The sequence below is a fragment of the Trichosurus vulpecula genome, chromosome 1 (genome assembly GCF_011100635.1).
Source record: "Trichosurus vulpecula isolate mTriVul1 chromosome 1, mTriVul1.pri, whole genome shotgun sequence".
NCBI classification, from domain to species: Eukaryota; Metazoa; Chordata; class Mammalia; order Diprotodontia; family Phalangeridae; genus Trichosurus; species Trichosurus vulpecula.
This window is the reverse complement of record NC_050573.1, coordinates 125,354,392-125,380,093: the sequence shown is the minus strand read 5'-3', so window position 1 is coordinate 125,380,093 and position 25,702 is coordinate 125,354,392. Positions and strand designations below refer to the sequence as shown.

The following is a 25,702-nucleotide window of genomic DNA, read 5'->3' as shown; positions in this document are numbered from 1 at the left end:
GGGGCATTTATTTATTTCAATGTAACAGATGTGCATCCTTCTTGGGTTCTAAACCTTTCTCCTTCAAATGTATCCTCATCATCATGCATAATAGGCAGGAATGATTAACCAAGATTCAATCAGAACTAATAGAAAAGACAAACAAATGATTGCTTACCATTGCATCTACTCTGTGTCTTATTATACAAACACACAGCAATGACTTTCTGCCAACTTAACTTTATAAATATGAATTTTCAAATTTATATGGATAATGTGACCCCTATACCATAATATGATCCTGAAAGCAAAAAGAAAAAAACAAGAACCTGTGTTCCTAAGGGAGTGGGGTTTGTTCTTGTTCCTGTTAGCATTAAAAAAAAAGGAAGAAAGAAAGAAAGAAAAATCTTCCTACCCGTAACAGGGACTGCGACTCATCCTTAGACTTGTTTTCACCTGATGCAGGATACTGCTGTGTAAGGGATCCAGATTTCTCTCCTCCTCCAGTGGGCACTCCTTGCAGGAATCCCTTGGTCTCAACAGGCAAGCCATAAATAGGTCGTGCCAGGTGGGCAGCTTCTACATTAGGGCTATCCCTTAAAGTTTTCGGCTGCTCTTGAGTACCAGACACAGGAGTCAGGAGACCTAAGCTTGTTTGAGTATAAGATGGGCTGCCCCTTAAAATTTCTGCTCCTCTCCAGGTCACATTTCTAAGATCGTCACTGGAACCATCAGTCCAACCTTTCTCCTTAAGCCCTTCCTTGTCTTCCAGTTTCTCCCTCTTCACTATGGCATCAGAGACTGGCTCCCCCATTTTAGAATCTGGATTGATTAGACTATAGACCTTGAGGTCAATTTTGGGTTCCTCCTTGATAGCTGAAACACCATGGCTATCCTCTTCTCCATTGGCCGTAGTGATATCCAATTCCTGGCAATGCACAGTGTTGAAGTGCTCTAGTAGTGACTGGGTATCAGCAGCTGTGAAGCGGCACTGACGGCATTTATAGCAGTTATGCGCTCTCCTAAAGATGAAGAAAAAAAATACATTTAAAATCCACTCTTCCTAAGATTTTATTTTTCCTAATCAATCTTAAAGTAACCTGTCTTATCTCACACATAATAAAGTGGAATAAAACTGAGCAATCATTCCTAACACCTGAACTTAAAGTACAATTAACTGCAATTTTTAATTCCATAATTTTTAAAGTGTGAATTTTTAAAGGTATTAATTTTCATTTTGTTATTCCAAGTGTACACAAACACACAGAGAAACACTCAGCTTATAAGCACTAAGACAATTAGCTGTTGTCTGTGCAACTCTGTCTATTTGTATACAGGATGACAGTATCACAGAACTATAGAGAAATCAGGGAATCTTGGAGATCATGAAGCCTGACTCCTTCATTTTATAGGTGAGGAAACTGAGCCTGAGAGAGGTGAAGTCCCATATTCAAGGTTATACCAGTAATAACATGAAGAGCCAGGATCTAAATGCAGGTCTTTTATTAGAAATTAAGTGTTTTTTCTACGAAATCACAAATTCTCTACTTTGCTACCTACATCATGACAGAGAGGTGAGGAACTCAAGAGAGAAAAAAAACATTTTTTCAGACACAGGCAAAGAGGATATTTGTTTTGTTTGATGACACATATTTGTCATAAAGACTGCCTTTTTATTTTCCTTAAAAAAATTTCCCCCAGTGGAGGAGGGTGGGAGGTTGAGGGGCAACAGTGACAGGGTAACAGAAGAAAAAGAAAATAGGATAATGGAGACACTTTTGATGCAGAGAAAAGAACACTGGGAAGGCCAAAAAGAAGCACGGACAAACAGCACAGGTTTGAAAGACACAGGGTGAATTTGTTATATATTTGGAAAACAAGCTATATACAGTAGAGACCTGAAGCTTCATGCATGCTCCATTTCTATTCTGTTCTGGATATGGAAATGCCAATTTTGCTATTGAGTTGATAGAAACAAATTTTAAAAAGAGTTCCTTCTTCTCCTCCTTCCTCAGGTCATATCAGTCAGATGCCTTTCCCCACTATCTCCTCCTTCATCCCTTCTCACATGAAAGCCTAGCCTAACAAACCTCCTCCATATTTCATCCTGTTTTTCTTTAGCATGTTACCCCCTCTATCATCTACACTTGCTAGTTTATCTTCAATCTCTCCCTGTCTACTAGCTGCTTCTATACTGTTTACATCTATGTATCCCCCATTCTAAAAAACAAACAAAACCCCTCACTTGATCTGTCCATATCCACTAGTTATAATCCCATGTATCCCCCCTCCTTTACCCCTTAGTGACTACGCTCCTTGAGAAGGCAGTCTACAATTCATAGCTCCAGTTCATTTCCTGTCATTCTCTTCTTGAGAGTCCGGATTCTGATCTCATCAATCAACTCAATCCGCTTTGGCCAAAGTTACCAATGAGCACTTAACTGCCAGATTTAAGGGCCTGTTCACAATCCTCATCTTTCTTAACCTCCCTACAACCTTTGATACCATTTATCAGCCTCTTCTCCTTGTTATTGTTCCTCGCAGGTTTTCATGTAACTGCTTTCTCTTTGTTCTTCTCCTACCTGACTGGTTCTTCTCGGTTTCCTTTGCTAGGTCTCCATTTAGGCCATATCCACTAACTGTAGATGCCCTTCCCATCCAAGATTCTGTGTTGAGATCTCTCTTCTCTTTTCCTCTCCTCTCTTCTCCTCTTGTCACTTCTCTTCTCTTTTGCTAACTGATTTCCTCAGCTCCCATGGATTCAATTTTCAGGACTATGCAGATGATTATTAGATCCATTTATCTAGCCCTAACCTCTTTCCTGAGTTCTAGTCTTACCTCTCCAACTGTCTATGGGATATCTCAAACTCTGTGTCTTACGGAAATCTTAAATTCAAAACGTTAAAAAATAAACTCCCTATCCCTTCCCCCCAAGCCCTCTCTTCTTCCTAAATTCCTTATTACTGTTGAGGGCACCAACATCTCTCCAGTTATCCATGTTCACATGTAGTCTTCTTCAGTTCCTCACATTTTCCATCTCTGCATCCAATCAATCAGCAAATCCTGCCGATTCTACCTTCATGGCATCTGCTCCCTCCCTTCTCTCTTCCAACATTATCTGAGGATAGGCCCTCATCACCTATACCTGGATTACTGCAATCGCTTTCTGATTGGTCTCCTTACTTAGGCCATCTTCTATTTAGTTGTCAAACTGGTCATCCTAAAGTACCAGTCTCATCATGTCAATCTCCCTAATTGCATACAATAAACTATACTGCCTCCCTTTTACCCCCAGGATCAAATACAAAATTGTCCATTTGGCTTTTGAAGTCCTTCATAATCTAGCCCCTTTCTATCTCTCCAGTCATATCTTACACCCTACTGGATACTTTGAGATCCGGTAATATCAGCATCTTTGCTGTTCCGGGCACAAGAGAGTAAATTTCTCTACTCTAGGCATTTTCCTTGACTTTTCCCCATACCTAAATCTCTCTTCCTCTTTATTTCAACCTCTTGGCCTCTCTGGCTTTCTTCAAGTCTCAGCTAAAATCTCACCTATACAAAGCCTTTCCTGATCCCTCTTAATGTTTATCTCCAATTTATCATAATATATATGTATACACTATATATATATGTCTATATGTGTGTACATATAGACATATATACATATACTTTATATGTGTTGTATTGTGTGCATGTGTACTTGTTTGTATGTTCTTACGCCAATAGACTGTGAGATCCTTTAGATCAAGGACTCTACTTTGTATCTCCCACACTTAGCCTGACATACAGTACGTGATTAATAGATGCTTACTGATTTGACCTGCAAATATCATCTTCAATTTCATATAACTTAACATACTAGGATCTTCTGTGTTTAAATATATATGTATAAGTATGTATGTATACATATATATTTACTTTCTATTTGCTTAATTCTACTACAGTAATATTTTTTTCTACCATAGGTGCACAGAATTTTGAAAGCATATCTGGTGCTGCATTATACAATTTTCCATTATACAAAATAAGTTATACATTGCTACTTACACAGTACTTTTCTATCACCAATTTAAATCCATGCAGTCAATGAAATAACAGTCCCACTATTCTAATTATTTGGGAAAAAAACACTAATAAAAAGTATGAAATTTCTCCTCGTTTTCTTTATCTGTAATAAAATTTTATATTGCTTTTGTATTTTTTAACTTTGAAATAAAAATTACTCATCAAAAGACCTGAATATATTTAGATATGTATTTTATTAATGAACAGGAAGGAATCTACTGCTTTGTGATAAAGTATATCCAACAGGTTACAAAATAATAGATTTAGAGCCAGAAGAAACCTCATATATCATCCAGCCCAATCCCTCATTTCACAGACTAAAAACTGAGGCCCAGAGAGGTTAGATGATTTGTTCAAGGTCACAGATGAAGTAAAAAGTAAATCCAGTGTTTGAACCCTGATCCCTTAAATTCAAATCCAACATTCTTTCTATTGGGCCATGCTGCATATGGGTATACTAGGTATAGAATAACACACACTGGTTTTCACTATTAATAAAAAAAAGTTTGCTTTGGTACTATACTGAAGTGCTTTGTTAAACATGTGCTATTTATTATACTGAAACAGTGTACTGCTTGTTGCTAATACATATCAAAGAAACAAAGTACTTTTTATGACAACTCTGTAACATAACACAATATATTTTATGTTCCGTATAAAAGATATACACACTTTAAAACAACTAAATACCACACTACCCAGGCTTTTCACCTAATTCTCTAATAGGTTTTTCCCTATAACTTTTGTAGTAGAGACACTTTGTTCTCTTCCTTTCATACCCAAATAATTCATTTCCTAAGGTTCTGTCTTTGGTTCTCATTTCCCTTCTCTCTAACTCTCTCCACCTCACAAATCTTTTCTACATTCTGTGTTTTCAAACATCACATCTCTGCAGACAACTAACTCCCTAAATTGTATCTATGGCCCAAACTCACTCCCCAACTCCAGACCTGCATTTCTAACTGCCTGATGACACAATTTAATAGAAAAAATTCTAGAAAGAAGGGGTGAGACATCTGAGTTCCAACCCTAGGTATAGTAGGTATAGATATAGTACAGTTGTAAAGCAGCTAAAGCAAGTATTTACCATCTGCACTTCAAAGATAAAGTAATTATAGCTCAGTTAAGTGAAATAATGTACCTACACTTACACACTTATTAAGTGTCAAAGTAGGAATTTGAACCCAGAACCCCTCGATCCTATCAGCTCACTACTAAAGCTTCAGGGAGTTACTTAACCTTTTGGGGGGGTCTCAGTTTCCTTGTCATTCAAATGAGAGAGTTGTGCCAGATGATCCTTTTCAGCTTTCAAATATATCTTTAACAATCTAAAAATTTGCTGACCTTTTCAACTATATAACTTTTTTTCTTATTAGTTTTTGGATTACTAATCTCTTCGCTCATTGTTATAAACAAATGACCTATTTAATGCTTCTTGTTTTTATTTAAGTATATGACATGTTGCCAATTAGAAATATCTCTGTTTTAATAAGCATAATGCATGCCATGAATTTGTCTGAAGGATTTTTCTTATTTTTGATACAAAATGCCATGAAATGAAAGGACATATCCTCAGAGAAGTGAATGAAGATATTGGTGGAATCAACTGAGTTAGGGAACCAAAGGCCACAAGAAACATCATTTATTGGACATTTGCCATCTTGGCTCATAGTGCAGATGATGAGTATAAGTAAAATGAGTACCATAACTATACAGGTTTTAGGAGAAGGAAAAAAGAACAAAAAAGACCTTCAAACCAAGTCAACATATATCCTGATATTTGTTCATTTCAATGTGAATTTGTGCAGAGGAAGGGAGAGTCAATATTATTGGAAAATGTAGTTTAGACTGTGGAAAGGATATCATTCAAAGGATTGTGAGGAAAATTCAGAAGCCTCATGCCTGCATATGATGACAAAACTGAACTGTAACATTCTAGTCTAACAATATCACTTTCTAGATGAGGAAAATGAAATCTATAAGCATTAAGCAACTTTTCAAAATCAGGGACATAGATAAGTGGCAGGGCTGGGATTTGAATCCAGGGATATGATTCCAAATCAGGACTCTTTCCACTACGATCAACAGCATTTTCTTCAAGAAGAGAAAATGAAGGCAATACATGTGGTGAACACTAAATAAGTTCATTAAATATGAAACCAACTTTATATTAATATGCAGGAAGTGGGTTACTGATTTAGCAACCATTTCTGAATCAATTATCTGGGTACAATCTGTTTAGAGCAATAGTTAAAATCAATTTCAAAGCAGAACAAAAAATTAAAATGAGAAGATATTGCATGTAATTAAATTTTTAATCCAACTTGTTTAAACAGGCTGTAGCAACTGCTCTTACCACCCCATCTTCCAGAAAGGGAGGAGAGTAGGACAAAAGTAAAGACATTGGCTTTATCATCATTTCTTACATAAGTTTAACCATTACAAAACAGTAACGACAAAGAGGAGGTATCAGGAGCTCAGAAACCACCTCAACAAATATTTAAGAGAGGTGGCAGCCAAAGTCAAAATAAGTTCAGCATACACACTCACTTGTAAAACATCATGGAGGAGTATGGCAGATAATAAGCAGCAGCATCTTACAACACAATGAAAATCATTTGGGGGAAAATAACTCTAAGGCAAGTTTGAAAAATCCAAAGAAACTGGACATTTCTTAAATGATTTTAAGTAAAATTAGAAGATAGAAAATTTGTCAACATAAGATAGATACCAACCTATAATTCAATAGTGACCTATTCTCACCAGGGAATAAAATTTGCTTTCTCTCAGTGGATCAGAGATGTGTTGTGTGTCTGAAATGTGATACACATGTGCATACATGTATACACACAAACACAAGAACAGAAAAGTTAGATTGATAATTATTTCATTGCTTCATATTGACTGAACATTCCTTTTGACCCAAATATGTTGCGTGCATGTGTTATATATTCATCATATGTAAATTTCTAAGCCTGTATGTGTGAATGTGTGTATGTATAGATAGAGATATCTTATCTTTAAAAATATCTATATCTTCATCTACATCTATCTATATATGAGACAGCTATTAATTATGAAGACACTCAGGTGGCTTAGAGGATTTGTGCTAGACTCAGAGTCAGAAAGACCTGAATACGAATCCTGCTTTGGAAAATTAATAACTACATGACCTTCAGCAAGCCTCTTAACTTCCATGAGCCCTGATTTACTCATCTATAAAATGCAGGGAATAACAGCACCTATTTCTGAGGACTGCTGTAAAGAACAAATAAGATGTTAGCTGAATAGGTAAAGGGTTTCATTGTTGTTTTGTAAACCAAAAGTGCTCTATAACTGCCAGCTATTATTATGTCTTATTTGAATTTTCAATGATAGGTAGCATGGCCTGGAGAAAAGAACTCTGGATTTAATCCAAAGTAACCTCAAATCTCATTTCTGAAATGTACAACTAGTGTGACACTCAGAAAATGACTTCACTTTTCCAAGCCTAAATTTTCTCATCCTCAAATGGAAAGCATTGGACTAAATGATATCTAAGGACCCTGACAGCCGTCTATCTATGCCACTGTTTACCATCTAAATAGTGAAGCCACTGTATTTCACTATTAACAACTCTGGACCAGATATGTTATTGTAGATGTAGGATAAATGACAATAGGGAAGCAGAAAACCTGTATTTAAATCTTGTTTCTGACACTTACTAGTTATATGACCATGGCAAAGTCACAAACTTTTTGAGCCTCAGTTTCCTCATCTGTAAAGTACTTCCACTACCTAAATCATATGTTGTAATGAAAGTACTTTCTAAATGTAGAAGCATCACATAGATATGAGTTATTCTCATATCATGAAGTACCTGAGACACCTCCTAACAAAAGGCCAGAAACAGAGACTGATCTGACTAATGAATACAAAGATAAACAAAAACTTCTCTGTAGGAGACATAGTGATTAAGATACTCAGGGAATAATTTTCAAAATATTTGAGCTGAAATTTTCTTCCAAATAGAAAATATTACATACAGTACTTCTACAAAAACCATGTGAAGAAGACATTAACATCTCCTGACTCATGAGTTTACTTTCTCATCCTTATTGTATTTTTTTATGAAAGCAGTCTATATATGAATCAAAGGCATCCTTGATGGAAATATGAAGTCTTTTGAAGTTGATTTTCTGTAGAGGACCACATCTTCTAAGGGTGAAAAAGGGTCCATACTTTATTGATTCCAAAGGAGCTTGATTTACTGAAATACAATATCCAAATGAACATGTAACATTGCTAAAAAACAATGTTCAAACTATCTGTGAAGTCCTTATGTTGATACTAAGAAAAAAAGTATTTTTTTTCAATTTGGTTCAAGAAAAGGCTTTAGGCAAATTTGAAAATAGAAATTCAAAGTAATTTTAAAAAATCATATCTCAGTCTAACTCATATGGTAGTATTGTTGCAGCAGACTGCAACTAGCCATCCTATGCTTTTAAAGTAATAAGTTAAAGATTTGTCTTTGAGTTCAGAAAATGCATATTTCTAGAGATAAATGAATTTTTCTTTTGTACTTTATTAAAAAAATTGGCCACATTAAGGAAATGCATCTTCGTCAGTCAGTTATATATTTGTAAAGACCTGTATGTATTTACAAGCAACTAACAAATATCATTTGATATATTAGACTAATATTGATACTAATAACTTATAAATACCTAAAGAAAAAGGCATATTTTCCTCTTTTGCTGCAAGTAGCAAAAAAGCACAATGAAGATTAAAAATATTAGGTGACTGATGTAAGTGGCAATCTTTCCAAAGAAACCATAAGAATGATGTCTCTATAAAGTCTTTTACTTAAAGTTAGGCCTTATTTCTTTTACTTCAAATTTATTTGTTTTGAAACTATTTCAACTCTGAATTATTTTAGTCCCATTTCCCCCCTTTACCCAAAATACATTTGCAAGAACTGACTTATCCACAAGTTTCCTTCACAGTCAACATTTTTTCTTGAGGAAAACACAGAAGCACAACCTTTAAAAGAAACCCATCACCTGTTTTATAAAGTCTCAGTATCTTTGATCTCAACTAGCTTTGAAATATATGGAAATTTCCTTTTTCTGCCACCGACCAATACTTACCCTGGAAACAGCTCACACCTTCAGCTAAATATAGTTCCAAGGCCCTGGGTACCTGCCCAAACAATGAATTCACCACAGAGCTTCACATCTTCAGACTGAGAGTCTGGGTCTACTAAATGACCCAGTTTGAAATTCCTGCTTGGATGGTCAACTCCCTGACTCTTAACATGTTTCAGCAAGAATTTTACTTTGATCTAAGAAACTGAGGATAGCCCTTTATGTGAATGTCAGAAAATAAAACCTCTCAAGAAGTGCTGGTAATGATGCCAAATAAAGAAAACGTTTTAGGATTGTTAAAAGGTTCTCTTTTTTTTAGGAAAAAAAGTCATGATAATTAAGAACAAATATAAAAATCCTGTATTTGAATTAAAAACAGCAACTGCAAAAGGACAAGATTGGGGGGTGAAGGTGGGTAAGAATGGATAAACAACAGTTCTTATGTAATGAGAATAGTTCATTGGAGTTTCAGTAGACTCCAAGCTGAATAAAAATCACATGTGACTAGGTTGCCATAAAAGCTAATGCAATCTTGGATTGAAATATTAGAAGCCAACTATTTACAAAGAGGGACACCCACTGTAATTTGCCATGGGCAGACCATATCAATAATATTTTGTATGATTCTGAAATTTACTGTTTTAGGAAGGACATTGATAAACTCTTTCAGTTCTAGATAGCCAGTAACCAATAATAGGCAGACTCATCCTTATGAGTTCAAATCCAGCCTTAGGCACGAGCTGTGTGATCCTGGACAAGTCACTTAACCCTGTGTGCCTCAGTTTCCTCCTCTGTAAAATGAGCTAGAAAAGGAAATGGCAAACCACCCCAGTATCTTTGCCATGAAAACCATAAATGGAGTCATGAAGAGTCAGACAATACTGAAAGGACTGAACAGAAATAATAGCCAATAAATCTTCATTTATTTAAGTGCCTACTAAGTGCTAAGCACTGGGAATACAAATACAAAAGAGAAAGACAGCCCTTCTAATGAAGGAAGGCAATGCAAAAAGGCCAAAAAGCAGATTCTGTCATCCTAAGCTCACTTGAGCAACTAGAATGATCATGGAATTCGAAATCACATCATATAACAATCAGTTGGAAGAAATAGTGATAGATGGCTTGGGAGAAAGAATATCTAGAGGAAACATGAGAGCAGTTTTGAAATATCTAAAGGCCCCTCAACATCTGTTATTAGACTATTGCAATAACTTCCTAATTGGTCTCCCTGTATCCAGTCTCTCTTCTCTAATCCAACTTCTACAAAGCTACCAGACTGATATTTCTGAAGCAAAGTCTGATTCTGTTTTCCCTTTTCATTTCAGATTGGGATACACTCTTTGGACTTCATTATCAGGCCCCAAGAATTAATTCAGGCAAGGTTTCTTCAACAGTGGAACTCTCACCTCATCAATAATGTCTGACTGAGGCCAAGAGCTCCTCCCAGAAACTTGTTTTAAGTAGGGTGCCCAAGTCAGCCATCTCTTCTTTTCCCATGTGACTGCACTCCTTAGGATCTCTCCATCATGTCCCCAAGCCTCGTAACTACCCCACCCCCACCCCCATCCCACCCCCGCTGCTTTTCAGTTTCCTTTTGTGTGTTATCTGGTTTATGATAAGTGCCCAGTACATAGTAGGTGCTTGTTGTTCATCCTTCATTTTCAAAGAGGACCAATCACAGAGGGTGATGACCTGCACAGGAATTTGAATTAAGTGAGGCAGTTGCACAAAGTTGTCAGCTTTACTACCTTTTCCAGGGTCACCAAAGTCCAGTGGTAAGACAAAAGTCAGGATAACTGGTGATGGCCTGGGAAGCAGTGGATGACTTTGGTGTCATCCTTGGTGCTTAATAAATGTTTAGAGGCAGTTAGATGGCTCAGTGGACAGAGTATTGTGCCTGGAGTCAAGAAGACCTGAGTCTATCCTCAGACACTAGCTATGTGAGTTTGGACAAATCACTTAACTTCCACTTACCCAGGAGGCAGCTAGGTGGCTCAGTGGGTAAAGTAGCAGACCTTGAGTTAGGAAGACCTGAGTTCAAATTTGACCTCAGACACTTACTAGATGTGTGACCCCAGGCAAGTCACTTAACCTCTCTTTGCCTTAATCCACTGGAAAGGGCAAACAACTCCATTATCTTTGTGAAGAAAAGCCCATGGGCTATATGGTCCAAGGGAAGGGGTCCTGAAGCCTGGGATACTGAACAACAATAAATGTTTATTGATCAGTTGCTATCTTCCCCCATTAGATACAAGTTCCTTGAGGGCAGGGACTTTTTTCCTTATCTGTATTTCCAGCACTTAGCATAGTGCCTTACTCATAACGAGGACCTTAATAAATGTTTATTGACTGACTGATAAGGATCTCTTGGCTCTGGCCTACTTCTCTTAAACACAATATTACCAGTCTCATCTCCATGTCTATGCACAGAATGTATCCCCATGCCTAGAATATTCTCCCTCCCCACTTCTGCCTCTTGGAATCCCTCGCTCCTTTCAACACTCAGCTCAAATGCCACCTCCTTCAAGAGGCCTTTCCTGATTTCACCAGTGATTAAACTGTCCCTAATCATGACTATATTTCACAGGATTAGAGAAGAAAGTGATGGTCAAGGACATCTAACCTAATCCCTCACTTAACAGTCAAGAAAACCGAGTCCCAGGAGGTTATGGGACTTTCCCAACATCAAGCAAAGTGACAGATACAGCTGTTGAACCTAGGCCTTCTCCGACTCCAAGAGATCAGAAATATTTCCACTGTACTGCTATATTCAACATATACTCATCAGTGAACATGTTGTACATTCCCATTATAATGTTAACTCCTGGATGTCAAAAACTGTTTCACTTTTGTATTTGTAATCTGGTGCTTAGAACTATAGTTAATATGAGTATGAGCTTAATAAGAGCTTGTTGATTCATTGGCATGTGGAAGAAGGATTTAAATTTATTTTTTTGTTGCCTCTGGAAAACATAATGAGAACCAATGTGCGAATGTTACAGAAAGGAGGATTTTGCCCCCCACCTCTCTCTCTATCTCTGTGCCTGTCTGTCTGTCTGTCTGTCTATCTATCTATATCTATATCTATGTCTATATCTATATCTATACACACACACACACACACACACACACACACACACACACAAAATCGCTTACCAACAAACTGAGCTATCAAAGTGCACTGGACTATCTCAGGGTCCCGCCACCATTGGAAGTTTTCAGATAGAGATTAACAACAACAACAGCATTTAGCAAAGTGCTTTACAAATATCTCATTTTATCTTCATGACAGCCATGGGAAATAAGTGTTATTGTTATATCTATCATACAGAAGAGGAAACCGAGGTAAAGGTTAAATAACTTGCCTAAAGTTAACTAGCTAATGAGTATGAAAGAGTAGACTTGAACTCAGGTCTTCCTGACTCCAAATTTAGCACTCTATTCACTGGGCCATTAGCTGCCAAGAAAATGGACAATTTCTTGTTTGGTAAATTACAAAGAAGATTCCAATTCACACAACAAATAATCTGGAGAGCTGCTAATAATTTTTCCAGCTTGGAAATTATATGATTCTGTGGTATAGAGGTGAGTATACAGTTGGAGGCCATCCAGATGGGTCAGGTTTGATTAGGCAAAGTGAGATGAATTTTATAGTTCTATGTTTATTTAATTTTATAATAGCATATGGTATTCATCTTCCTTAAAAGCAAACAAACCCCAAAACATTCAAACCACTTCTGCATATAATATCCTATATATCCAAGGTTCTTGGACATGGAAAGAATTCCATAGTTCACAGATAGAGCGAACAGGTAATACAGCTCTGCACTTATTCTACAGGGGAGGAAACTGAGACCCAAAAGAGTTAAATGACTACTCGAGGTCACATAGTAAGTGAGAAAGGCAGGATCTGAATCCATTGGGAAGCCAATGGTCTTTACATTGTTAGTCTGCTAAATCTTAATCTGCTCTCTCTTTTTGTACAATGTCTTTCTTAATTTCTTAGCAAGAAATGTGATTTTCCACATCGTTCTATAAAAGTAAGGGGTAGAGTAGCCAATAGGAGGTGTGAAAAACCTGTCTAAATATTGTATTTTCATAGGAGGATTAAAAAAACCGAATAAACAAATGGTTCTATCACTGACTCAAGGTATAAACTCAGAAAAAGTCCCCTACACCTCCCAAGGTTTTAATAGAAACACAGATAATGATCGTATTATCTTCACAATTTAGATGCTTAAGATTATGCATCTGACTACCATTAGTGAGAGGGAAGTAAACAGTTCAATCTTTCAGGCCATTGAACACCACCTAGTAAATTGTAAAAGGCAATCTACTTAATTTTGCCCTGGAGGCCTGAAAGAGTTAAGATATCCCCTCACTGCAACCTAAAGTATACTTTTCTCCTAATAACATCAGACCCAAAATACATGGTTACAACACAAATACTCATATTTAGAGGAAATTATATTATTCTTTCTTTCAACTACATTATAAGTGGTGCAAGGATCCTTACCATGTTTGTTTCAATAAACTCTCCTTGTCCTCATCATAATTTATAATGCTGAAGGCCAATGAGAGCTTCAAGTTGTATGTATGTGTTGCAAGCCTCACCTGAATTCTATTTCTCTTGGCAGTGGCTACTTTTCCAGGCCCAAACAAAGAGTTTGCGACAAATAATATTATTTTCCTCTTTAAACCATACTATACTGATAATGTTCAAATAGAACACTATCTGAAAGGAACAAAAGATAAATAGTATAAAAACAGTAATTAGTAACTTGATTATTGGTTATAATTTGGTAACATTAAATTATCCACATTATACCAAACATGGTTCTTTGTTGCTACTTCAAATATTTAGAGGTTTTCTTTTGTCTAGGAAAGGATGGTGGTGTAAGATACAATATGATTTTAAAACAACATTTCTCATTGCTGCTGTTATATATTCTCTTTCATGTAGTTTACTGGGAAGTCAATGTCGTGCACCATAGAATGCTTTAGTTTGAACTGTATTTGAGCGCAAGGGATAAGATGTATATTTTCTGTTGATAAACATTGAACATAGAACTACACCACTGGAGCTCAATTATAAACTGTCTCAGGTCTAAGAAAAGAACAAGAAACATGGTTTGGCCTACTTTGTAATAAAAATTCAATCATATTTCTCAGAATTTTTGAACTGTCATGTTGCAAACGAAATGCATTTTATTAATGTTGTTGTGAAGACTTCCAGAAAGAGTTAAGTATCCCTTATCCATCTTTCAAAACTCAAAATAAAATCACCTCATCTATGAATCCTGTCATCATCACCAAAGCAATATATGATCTTGAATCCCAATAGAATTTGTATTATCCTTACAACATATACTACTTACTGTACAATATACTGTTACTCATGCACTTATCTACTCTACTAGGTTTTAAGCTCCTCCAAGTCAGTACTTTATTTTCATCTTGTAGATGTTCTAATACCCTATCCACAATTGGACTCCATCTTGCATATAGTAGACAGTCAAGAAATAATATAGAATGAATCATAATAGCATATAGCCATAGATACAATACCATGTAAGTTGTATTTCTAACTCAAAGGCAACAGTGGAGAAATTTTAAGAGGCATGGCCTTTCTCTGCAAATGTTTCATTTTGGGTCTCATAATTTAAAATGCTTTCAGATTTCAGGATGCCTATAGCAAAAATAACTTGCATAGAAACAAAAAATCATATGCAGTGGCATATTTCAGGTCTTTCTATACTCTCTTACTTCTGAAGCAGTCATTCCATTCTGCTATTTGAGCTTTTTATGGGTGCTCAAATCAATAGTGATTTGTTGGTCGCTAGTCACTGTGATTATATAACTAAAAGAGAATTCAGAGAGAGATCGCAAGACAATAATTAGCTTACCTTTTGTTCTCAAGCTGAACCACAACTAAATAGTTCTAGAAAGCCTGCATCCTACCCAATCCAAAGCAACCAAAAAGCTAAGTTGAAAAATATAATTTATTTTTTGTCTCTTTCTGACAGCAATGCCAAATGCAATAAAGATTCTCCTTTACCTGGTCCCTTAAGATTTCAATGTCTGGTAGCTTTACATCCCAGCTGTATCCCACTTTTATTTAAAAAAAATATGAGTCATTTGTAAAGTGTTAGTTGACAAGTACATGAAAGTGACTATAAAGATGTTGGTTGTTTATACACCATTAGTAATAATATTCTCTGTTCTGAGTAAGGCATGACCACTCTCATAATAATGTTAGTCAGACTAGTCATTCTACAGATGAAGCAAAACCATATCTGAAAGATACTATTCTTAGTCTTTTTAATGCATAAATGCTAAACTTCACTCCACTGAGTTGCATTTTTTTTATGAATAGCTCTTAGTATTTGTCAGTGTTTTGTTTCTTCGGCTATAGGTTAGAGAGTCAAAGTAACATAGTAAATTGTAAATATTAGCTAATTAGCCCTGGAAGTCATCTGTTCATCTCCATACCTTGGAAGTACATTTAAATATCAGCAAGTGGAATGAAGGTATGATTTATTATATCCAAATTCAACAATTCAAAAAATGACTATGGTAGGAAGGATAAAATGAAAGATCTTAAATTTAAGTATAGTGTGGCAGATCAGACATCTTGGAAAGTTATTCATTCTTTTAATTTGTGGCATTGTTGGCAATAAGGATTGAAAGTGAGGCACTATAAATGGATAATCCAATAGAATGATGAAAAAGAAACACCTTAAGAAAATATTTTAGATACGAATATGAATGTATAGATGTACATAGCCAGATTGACCTTAAAAATTGAATGCATAGGGTACATATAATTTAGCAAAGAAATAAACATGAGACTTACAAAAGCATTAAAAAGGTCTATCACCTCTCCAATATGAATAGTTTCACACTACAGAAAATCCATTATTAAAACACAGAATTTCGTAATTCAATTCAACAAATATTTTTCAAGTAACTACAATTTTCTCAGATATCCAGCACTATGCTATGCAGAAGATGTACAAATACAGAAAACAAATGGCTGTTGACCTCAAAAAGCTTATAGTCTGCTGTAATGAAAAAGAATTATTTAAAGCTTAAGAGAACATGACATATGTTTTCAGTTTCAGTTTTCTTACAGTATTATATTAATTTAGGGAAGACGTGGGGTTTTTTTCTCCCATAATTTCCCATTAGCATTAAGCTGGCCACTTTATGATGAATTACTTGGTTAAAGCTGTCCATGAAACAAAGAAAAACATAAAATGGTCTTGAGTCATGTATGACTTGACTTCTGCAAAACAGCAGAAGAAAAGAAGAGAGTTCTGAGAATCACAAAGTTCTTAGACCTTGTATAAATGGGACTCCAAAATGTGATATCCTTATCCAGTGATCAGTAAGAGGGCAGATTACTGGAGTGACTAAATCACAGTTTCAGAAGAACTCCCATGTTCTCTATAGAGAAGTAAATGAAGAAGTTGATGGTTAGTTTTTTTTTCTTGTGTCCAAAGGCAAACATGCTTTTTATAGGAAGTCTCAGTCATCTTGTACTATGAAGCTCATGTAAGCATTTTTAGATAGGACTCCTTGAAGGTAATCATAAATTATGCCTCAAATTTGTTGTAAAGCACTCAAATATAGATATATTCTCTGATGAAGTCAGTAAGTTCCTCAAAATAAAAACATACATATTTGTTACCTCATTGTAAAGCGGGTTATGGGGGAAAATATTTGGATATGGAAAACAATAAATAGGCAATAAGAAATGAGGGAAGTCAAAAGCTGATAGACTATACAGAAACTTCATGCCTCTACACCATGAATACTTCTTGTTTAAGAAAGTTGAGAAATGTTGAACACGATGAACACAAAACCAAATCACAAAGGAAGGCTACAATTTTAAATTTGCCTTAGATACTTACTAGCTATGTGAGTCTGAGTAAGTTATTTACACTCTCTTAAGCTCATTTGTTTTTATTTTTGTTTTTAATTTCCTTTAGAAATGTTCCATCTACAAAATGAAGTAATAGGACTCAATGAATTCTAAGGCCCATTTCATCCTTAAATCTATAATTCTAAAAATGAAATTGACTAGTTACTGATGTTGGAGTCATTTCTATAACATCTTTGTATACTCATACTTTTTTAGTTACAAAAAATCACTATCAAATTAGAAGAAATAGTAAAAGTGAAAAGATATGCAATTGAAGCAACTCTAGACTGAACTATCTAAACTAGAAAGTGTGAAATAGATAAAAGAATAGATATCGGCACATATAATCACTATTTCTTAACAAAGAATAGCTAATGTAAAGCCATTACCACAAAGGGGAGAGCAAAAGAGCCTGGAAACTACATCAAACGACACATACTTGATCTCCTTGCCAAGTAGAGTGATGTGGCAGCCAAGAGTAGCACCAGTTTAGAATATAAACTGATTCATAAAATCTTACAGGAAGGCAGTGGAAAATAATAAGCAGTTTGTCCTCATAAAGCAGAGAAAAGTAGTAGAGAGAAAAAAAAACAAGTTTGTATAAAGCTCGGAAAGACATTCAATTAATCCAGATCATCTCAAGAGTCTCTCAGGATGAAAATAAAAGGATAAGACACGGATCAAAAATAGAGAAGATTTGTACAGTTTTTATAACAAATAATTTTCTTGATCAATAAGTATAGTATAAAGCCTCCACATTTGGACTCTAACAGCACAATACCTAATGTAGTAGAGATATCAATAAAGAAAAAAGATAAGTAGAGTAAATGAACTAGACCCACTGTATACCAAGGCAGTTGCAAAACAATTTTGAGAGTATAAGGAGACTGATTCTCGAAAAAAGATGTGCAGTATGCCACATCTTTGGGGAAAAAAATCATCAATCTTATTATTACCCTGAAAAAGAAGAAATGATCTAAAAAAATCAGTAAGTGACAAACCATATGTCACCTTTATAATCTTTATGATTTTATGACAATCTTCACATATATTAAGAATAACCTTGATGAAAGTATGAAAAAACAAGTGATTTTTTTCACAAATAATATGTTACTACATACATCATCTTTATGATCACACAACTGGTTGAAAGGTACAAAGAACACAAGATCCTAGTATGCCTATTTTTTGTTGACAAAATACATTTTAGATCATAAAGCAAATTTTTGCCATAGAGGCTCTCCTTCACCAAAATGCCTCTCATGCAAAATTATCAAAGATATTTTTGAAAGATGAAACAAAGATAACTTTTTGGATAACTTTTGATTAGTAATAAATAAATCAACAAGAAGCATGCTTGCCAAAAATTTATACAGCATGACAGAGTTATGGAGGGTATCCTCATTCAGTCCAATATGAAAAGGAATTCCCTATAGTCAAGTGTCTTAGATGACATCATGGTGATTACGTTAAGTCCAGCAACACTGTGGAATCCAAATCAATGAGATCCAAAGCTACTCAATAGTTTTGTCTAACTATTTATAAAGAAGAGAACTGGATGCAAAATGTCTCTTACCCAGGCTGGGATAAGCAGTTGGTTGGACAAATTATAGAATTGGTCCCTATCAATACATATGTCTTAGAAAGATATCATGAATGGACAATGAAATGAGCCCAAAATTGAATGGGAGGAAAGCAAGTTGGATTGTCTTTTAAAGAATGGCCATTTATTTTACTGATCCCCAGGTTTCTCTTTGATATTCTTTTTTAAAATTAGCATTCTTCCATTCATGCTACATAATTGAGAGTCATCGTATTAAAGTCTCCAAAGAATTAAAGTTTTGGGTAAGTAAAAGATCAATGAAGAGAGACTAGCAGACCTCTTAAAGCTCCAAAATATGACCAATGAAGAACTGTGCAGAAAAAAAAAATGAGTTACAGCATATTAGCAGAGGGACTTTATGTCTAGAAAAAGAAATGGGCTGGTCATATTGATGAGGACACAGTCTCTGGGAACCCCCTTGAATCTGGAATACAGTCTCTGGGAGCCCCCTTGAACTGTCCTTGAATCTTCCAACTGGATCTGGCCTTCCCCTAAGGCCACAAGCCTCACATTATCATTAGGCCCAAATCTCTACCTAGCCTCACCCTTTATTGTCCAGCTACTTCCCCACCCTTGATATATGGGTATCCATGCCTTCAGCTACTTCCCACCCTTAATCCCATTACCTCACCTTGCCCTCCTTAGACTTCCCCCAGAGACCCTCCCTAAACCCCTCCTCTAGTCACCCCAGACCACCCCTCAATCCCTCCTACAATCTTTGTGTATATAATCTCCATCTTGCCTCCATGAAGGTGCTCAGATTCAATCTAATTCAGTAGGTTGAATCTGGCCCGCTTGTGTAAACAGGCGCCACAAGGTGGGGGGATTTCTTAAGACAGCCCATTGTGGTGAATCCCTAATAAACTTTGTCTTTTCCCTTGGCTGAGAAGGCTTGAGTCGAATTCTTTCGGCAGGACCCAGTGCATCAATATTTTGGGGTGTCGAGCACCTCTCAACCCAAAACCTCTTCAATATTGCCAGAGTGACCAATAAATAATGGATAGCCCATATTCACATGGAAGGTCAGGGGACCTAGATGAAAACATGCAATATAGACCCCTTTTAGGGGGATTATAGGTCAAGAAGGATGTGTTACAGAGTATGAGAATGATTTGCAAGCTGTACCATTGATGGAAAGATCCCTAAAAACTAAACTATAATCACAGAGAAGTACCAAAGAATAAACTTATAGAGAAAAAGAAAATCGTTTTCATTTCTGGTTTTACACAATTGCAAATTACATCAAAAGAATAGTTTCTCATTATTGAGAAATATGATTCTTCAGCTAAAACAAAAATCAAGAAAATGAATCTTTATTACTTCACTGTTTTAAGGCTAAAACAACGCAGATCACAACTCATTGATTGTCACAGTCCACATTTGCTCTTATGGCTGAAAAAGTCATCACTATTAAGGGAATTATGTAGCGATGAGCTTTGAAAAGAAGGAAATGTCAAAATGGATTACATAATCACAAGATCACAGCTTTAGGGGCTGAAGGCACCCCAGAGTTACTATTTCTAAATCCTTCACTGAACTGATGAGGTATTTTACTAAATATATAGATCTTTGGTGCATTTGTAAACTAGACAATATATGATGATGTGCCCATATCAATTGTACTCAGGAGACAGAGAAGTTCAGAGAAGAGAGAAATCAATATGCACTGGAATGGACAAAAAATAATTCATGGAGGAGAATTGAAAATAGATTTGAAAGAAAGTTAAGTACTAAACAGGAGAAGCAGAAAGAGAGAAGTTTGATGAAGCTGACAATTTTTTTTTCTTTAAAAAGGAACAGCAGTAAAAATTAGAATGGCAAATTTGAGAGACAGTTAAAAAAACTGACCTCTTTAGAAAAAAACTGAGGCCTAAAAGCTGGCTAGTTGAAGGGTGTGTGTGTCTTCCTTTTGGAAAGGAATCACAATGAAATGCAGAAGAGACTGGATACTTTCAAATGGGGACCATAGAATCACTTAAAATATTTTGAGCAAGGAACTGACAGGTATTGAGAAAGCAGGATATGTAGACTGCATAATAGGGGACCAATTAAATTAGACAAAGAAACCAGTTAGAAAGAGAATGACATGATTCAAATACAAAGTGATAAAGATGTTAAAGAAGGTACTGGAAAGTGAAAAATAGGATTGAATGGATGCAGGAAGAATTGGTTAGCAACAAATGCAAGTTAACTTGGCTGTTCATTGAATAAAAATCTACTTGGTAACAGAAATAAAACCAGATATTTATGGAAAACTCTAAAGGAATGGCACACGTACTTGTGGTTTTACACTCAAGAGCTACAAATAAACACTACTCAACAGAAACTATAGCCACAGTTCCCATGGCTACATGTCATAGGGTTCCCAATATTTCTACTCACAGCTCATGACAGTAGCACTTGAAGCACTAAAAAGGCCAGATTAGCGCTGAGTACTCATTGAGAATGACTATTAAAGTTTTTCCACAAAATATTCATATAATCCTTCAATGCCATCTGATTTCTATTTAATTGACCATCATAGGTAAATTCCAATTCAATAGGATAAATTTAAAATCCACAATAGTTAAAGATCATTTTGTCTTTAGAATATGAGTAACTTCAAAAAGCTCCTTTGCTATCAGGAAAGTTTTAAAATATATATATATATATATATATGATATATACCATGATAAATGCTTAATAAATACTTATAGATATCCAAAGGGAAATAGAAAGGTGTATAATGTGTACAAGTAGGTTATAAAACACTATACATAATGAGCAATGTACAGTATAAACAACAAGAACAAAAAGAATGGCCAGCATGCAGAAAAAGCTAGAGATAACTGACAAACTACGGACTCCCTTGGTGTCTTCACAATACCAAGTGAAAGTGAGTTTGGATCCTAACCAGTTGAGTATAATGGTGAACTTACAGGATGCATTGTCAAAAGTCAAACTGGATGGGTAGGCATGTCTGGGTTGCAATTCCATCACTAGAAGGCACAGATACATCAATGAAGTATCAGATCCACTTGAGTGTGAGTGTATATATATATATACATATACATATATATACATATATATACACATATATACATATATATATATACATATATAAAAAATGAAGATGTACTTTGATGTCTCATCGCAACATGGAGGAGACCCTATATTATTGAGACTTCCAAAACAGCAGAACTTTAGAGCAAAAGGTCCTACCAAGCAAGAAAGCTGGTATGTCTGTTGTCCAATGACCACACTAGCTAAAGTCAGAGAGATTTGATGAGAGAATGGTTGTAAATAAATTATGTTTTTAGCCACTACAATTCCGAAAGGTCATCTAAAGGGGTTTTGATTTGTTTTAATTGAAATGACTCTTCCCAAGGAAGTTACAGATCCACTTAACTATTGACCTAAATATATGTATTTATATACATACATGTATGCATTATATACTCATAAGCAAACATTTTCATTCATATGTTAAGTGGCATTTTACTTCTGTCACAGACCTTCACACTTTTGTTTCCAAATGCATCTTCCAAAAGACCCATAAGACAACCCATACAACAAGCTGAAGAATGCTGTTCTAAGATTCCCAAAAGCATCTTTAACTCTGTCTCTGGATGTCTATGTCTATGTCTACATCTATACTTATATCAGACTTCTAGATATTCAAGAAATTGATCTAGGAATATCTAAAATATCTCTTCCTTTAGAAATAACTATCAGTAGATTTCAATATACAAGGAACAATAGCTGATGACATTTTACAATTTGACCTAAAAGTAAAGGTTTCAGTGTAATTCATAGAAAACAAGTAATCCATGTAGTAGAGTAAGAATTAAAAATACAGAAAGTGAAAAAAAACACCTGATGCATTAGATCTCAAAGCAGAGGATTTCTTAAACTTTATGAGGTTTAGCCTTTACACTGAAACTTTCCATTTATTTATGGCTATATGAAAATAGTTCAATTAGATTTCTTCCTTTCAAGAGTCCCAATTTTAAAACACCTCTTTGAGGCTTTTTCACTTATACTTTAATTTCTCAGTCCCTTGTGTTTTAGCCAACAATCTACTGTTGAACCTGGATAGTAAGATCTACTAATCAAAAAGAGAGCTACAATACCATTGCATTTGCTGGCAAAGAGTATAATTTATTTAAGGACAGCCACCTGGAAAAGTAACATGGCACTTAGATTTGCCAGGATGGTTTATACTTTTAATTTTTCCCTGAAAAACTGATTCCAAAACTTATTTTAAGCCACAAGGCAAGCATTGCTATGAGAGCATCACTAATGTGGGTGAAATTAAAAGTTAATGGAGAAATGGACAGTAGGTATTTCACACATAGATTAACTAATCAATGTGCACACTGTCTGCCTATGTGAAAGAAACATACTCAAAATCTGGAAAATTTCTGACTGCCCCACAAGCAATTCCTGTCTTCAGAGGAGGGAGAAAAACACTTTGCAATTTTTGAAGATTTACAATTATAGGAGTCTACCTCTTCTCTACCTGGCCTTGCAAGTTAAATTGTGCAAACACTAACCTCCTACGCTTCATCACAGATTGGTAGTGACAACAGATTCTCAAAATCTATGCTAATCTAATGCACATTGTCCTAGAGCTTACAAAGATGGAAAGCCTTCAAGTATAGAGCTGGTGACAAACTGTGTATGTCATCTGATTACCAGCCTAATTCAATTTTGAGAAGCTCATTAATGGCTGGGTCATGGGTTGATGACTTTTTCAGGCACAGCAATTTTAAGAGTTCTTACTAAGTCAAAGAGGTGTGTGATTCACATTGGTAGAGGGAATCCCACACTAGTGAATTCAAGCAACATATTCAGCTATCCTGATTTCCTCATCCAACTTTTATATTTAATGCTAAGAAAGGGAACAATGGTGTGGGGTAGAGTTTCCACAGATAATAAGCTTGTTCAATTGTTAAGTTTTCCACTCCATTTAAATCTTTTCCCCATGCATTTAAGTCAGAAGTTGAAAATGAAAGTTTTAAACTATGAATGTGTGTGTGTGTGTGTATGTGTGTGTGTGTGTGTGTGTGTGTGTGTGTACTATAAATATGGCATTAGGTAAGTTATTTTTTTAAAGTATTACCTTACTAATAAAAATAAGAACAAACCCATGTGTAAAGGGTAAAGCCTTATTAGCTACAGTCAAACCATTCTCTAGTGCCAAACATAAAGAGCATTGAAAGCAGAAATCAATAAAAGACCATTTCTCACCTAATTCTCAAATTAAGAGTATTAATTTAATATAACTTTTTAAAGTCTCATATGAGCATACGGAGTCTAATTAGGCTTATGCCATCATTTTGTACAATTTATTTTTGTAAATGAAATATTTAAATGATTATTTTGCACATAGTAAAACAGTATTCAAAGCATGAACTAAGGGTCATGACAAATTTACAATATAATCTACAGAGTTTCTAAATGATAAATTTGCAACTCTGACAGATTTAAAATACTTTATCACCATGTATTCAACACTCTTACAAAATAGGTAGCGAGGGAGAGAGAGAGAAAGAAAAAGAGACAGAGAGAGAGAGATATGAATAAAGGTGCTCTATAAGTATGCTTTTAAATTAATTTTATTTTGATAACATCACTGAAATAATTGAACTAGCATGAAACTTGTTCCAGACATCATTGCACAAACCTTAAAACAGAGTGGGAGCAGCCATCTGGCTTTAAAAGGTCCCAGCTAGCAATGTTCCATTTAAATCTGAATGGAGACCACTAGAATGACAATGGAGTTCCGAAGACTGGTAAAGCTCACCATAGTTGGCCCTCCCCCAGAATTAAAGGCAAAGGCCGGGCAATCTGCTGTAATTAATACAAGTGAGGTGCCACCCTCAGGCTTAGGGGAAATTTAAAACTACAGTGAAGTAAAGAGATAAGCAGACTTTCTGATGTTCCAAGCACAGGGTGTTTTTGTTCAACATTGGTCTAAAAAAAAGTTAATCTATTAAATTCGATAAATGGGGCATAGCCCTTAGTCTTTGTACCTGAATTGTTATATGAGATTTTCTTCGTCTAGTCTTTGAGACTTACATTTTCACACCAGGTAAAGAGGACTTATTTTCTTTCCCTTGGTTCTACTTCCCTTTTTGGTATCACTTTTATACATTTTTTTTCAAACCCATCCAACAGCTGTTCCTTGATAATGCAAAAGGATTAGGGATCCCAGTTTCATAAAGCTGACAGGGTTAGAAAGTAACCCAAAAAAAATGCCCAATTTAGCCTTAGTCTAGGTGTGGACACAATATAACACAGAAAAGCTTTATCCACCCTGAGGAAAGCATTTCATAAAAGTACAATGCCACACTGTACACCTACATTATGGAATACTCACCTTCGAAAAGGATTCATGATTGGAGGCCAAGCCTAGTGGGGGTTGTGCAATGATTCGGCAATCAGTAGAATGCCTGTGCCCATTTGGAAAGGCAAACAGCAGCAACATGTTCTCGGGCTGATTGTTTCATATTTGGAATCAAAGGTGGAAAATGTGATAGTACGGCCCATAATAAGGGAGCTGATGTAACGAACCATTCTGGAGTATAGCAGCATATTTAGTCAAGATAAATAGATTGTGAAAGAAAACTAAATCCCATCAAATGTCTTAAATGAGTGAGGATACTAAACAGTCTTTGACATATATTAGCAATGTCACCCTGAGCAAGTAACTTACCCTTTCAGGTATCCCAGGCAAGTTCCCTAAGAATCTCTAAGATACAACTCCATGAGAAACAAATTAGTTATGGATCTATACTCCTAGAGCTGATTTCCACAAAAGGGAATTCCCCCTACCAATAAAATCACAGGTCTGAATCCTTTCCAACTTCAGTTAACTTTCCAAGTACATTGAAATGAAATAGATGACCAAATCAAACTCGGATGTGGTCATATCCTTTACTCTGTTATAGGATATTTCTGAGTGTCAGGAGACAGAAACACATACTACCACTTACTACATACTAATTTTGGATT

The 25,702-nt window shown here is 35.6% G+C and overlaps 1 protein-coding gene across 1 annotated transcript in view; it reads right to left on the bottom strand.

Annotated features, from left to right (window-relative positions):
* Window positions 1-262: 262 nt before the first annotated feature.
* TRPS1 (transcriptional repressor GATA binding 1) overlaps window positions 263-25,702 on the bottom strand; it is a 108,781-nt gene continuing 83,341 nt past the window's right edge. Inside the window, exons 5-6 of the mRNA XM_036741952.1 lie at window positions 395-1,001; window positions 263-280 (exon numbers count right to left, since the gene is read on the bottom strand). Coding sequence (XP_036597847.1) covers window positions 263-280; window positions 395-1,001 — 625 coding nt within the window. The remainder of the gene's footprint in view (window positions 281-394; window positions 1,002-25,702) is intronic.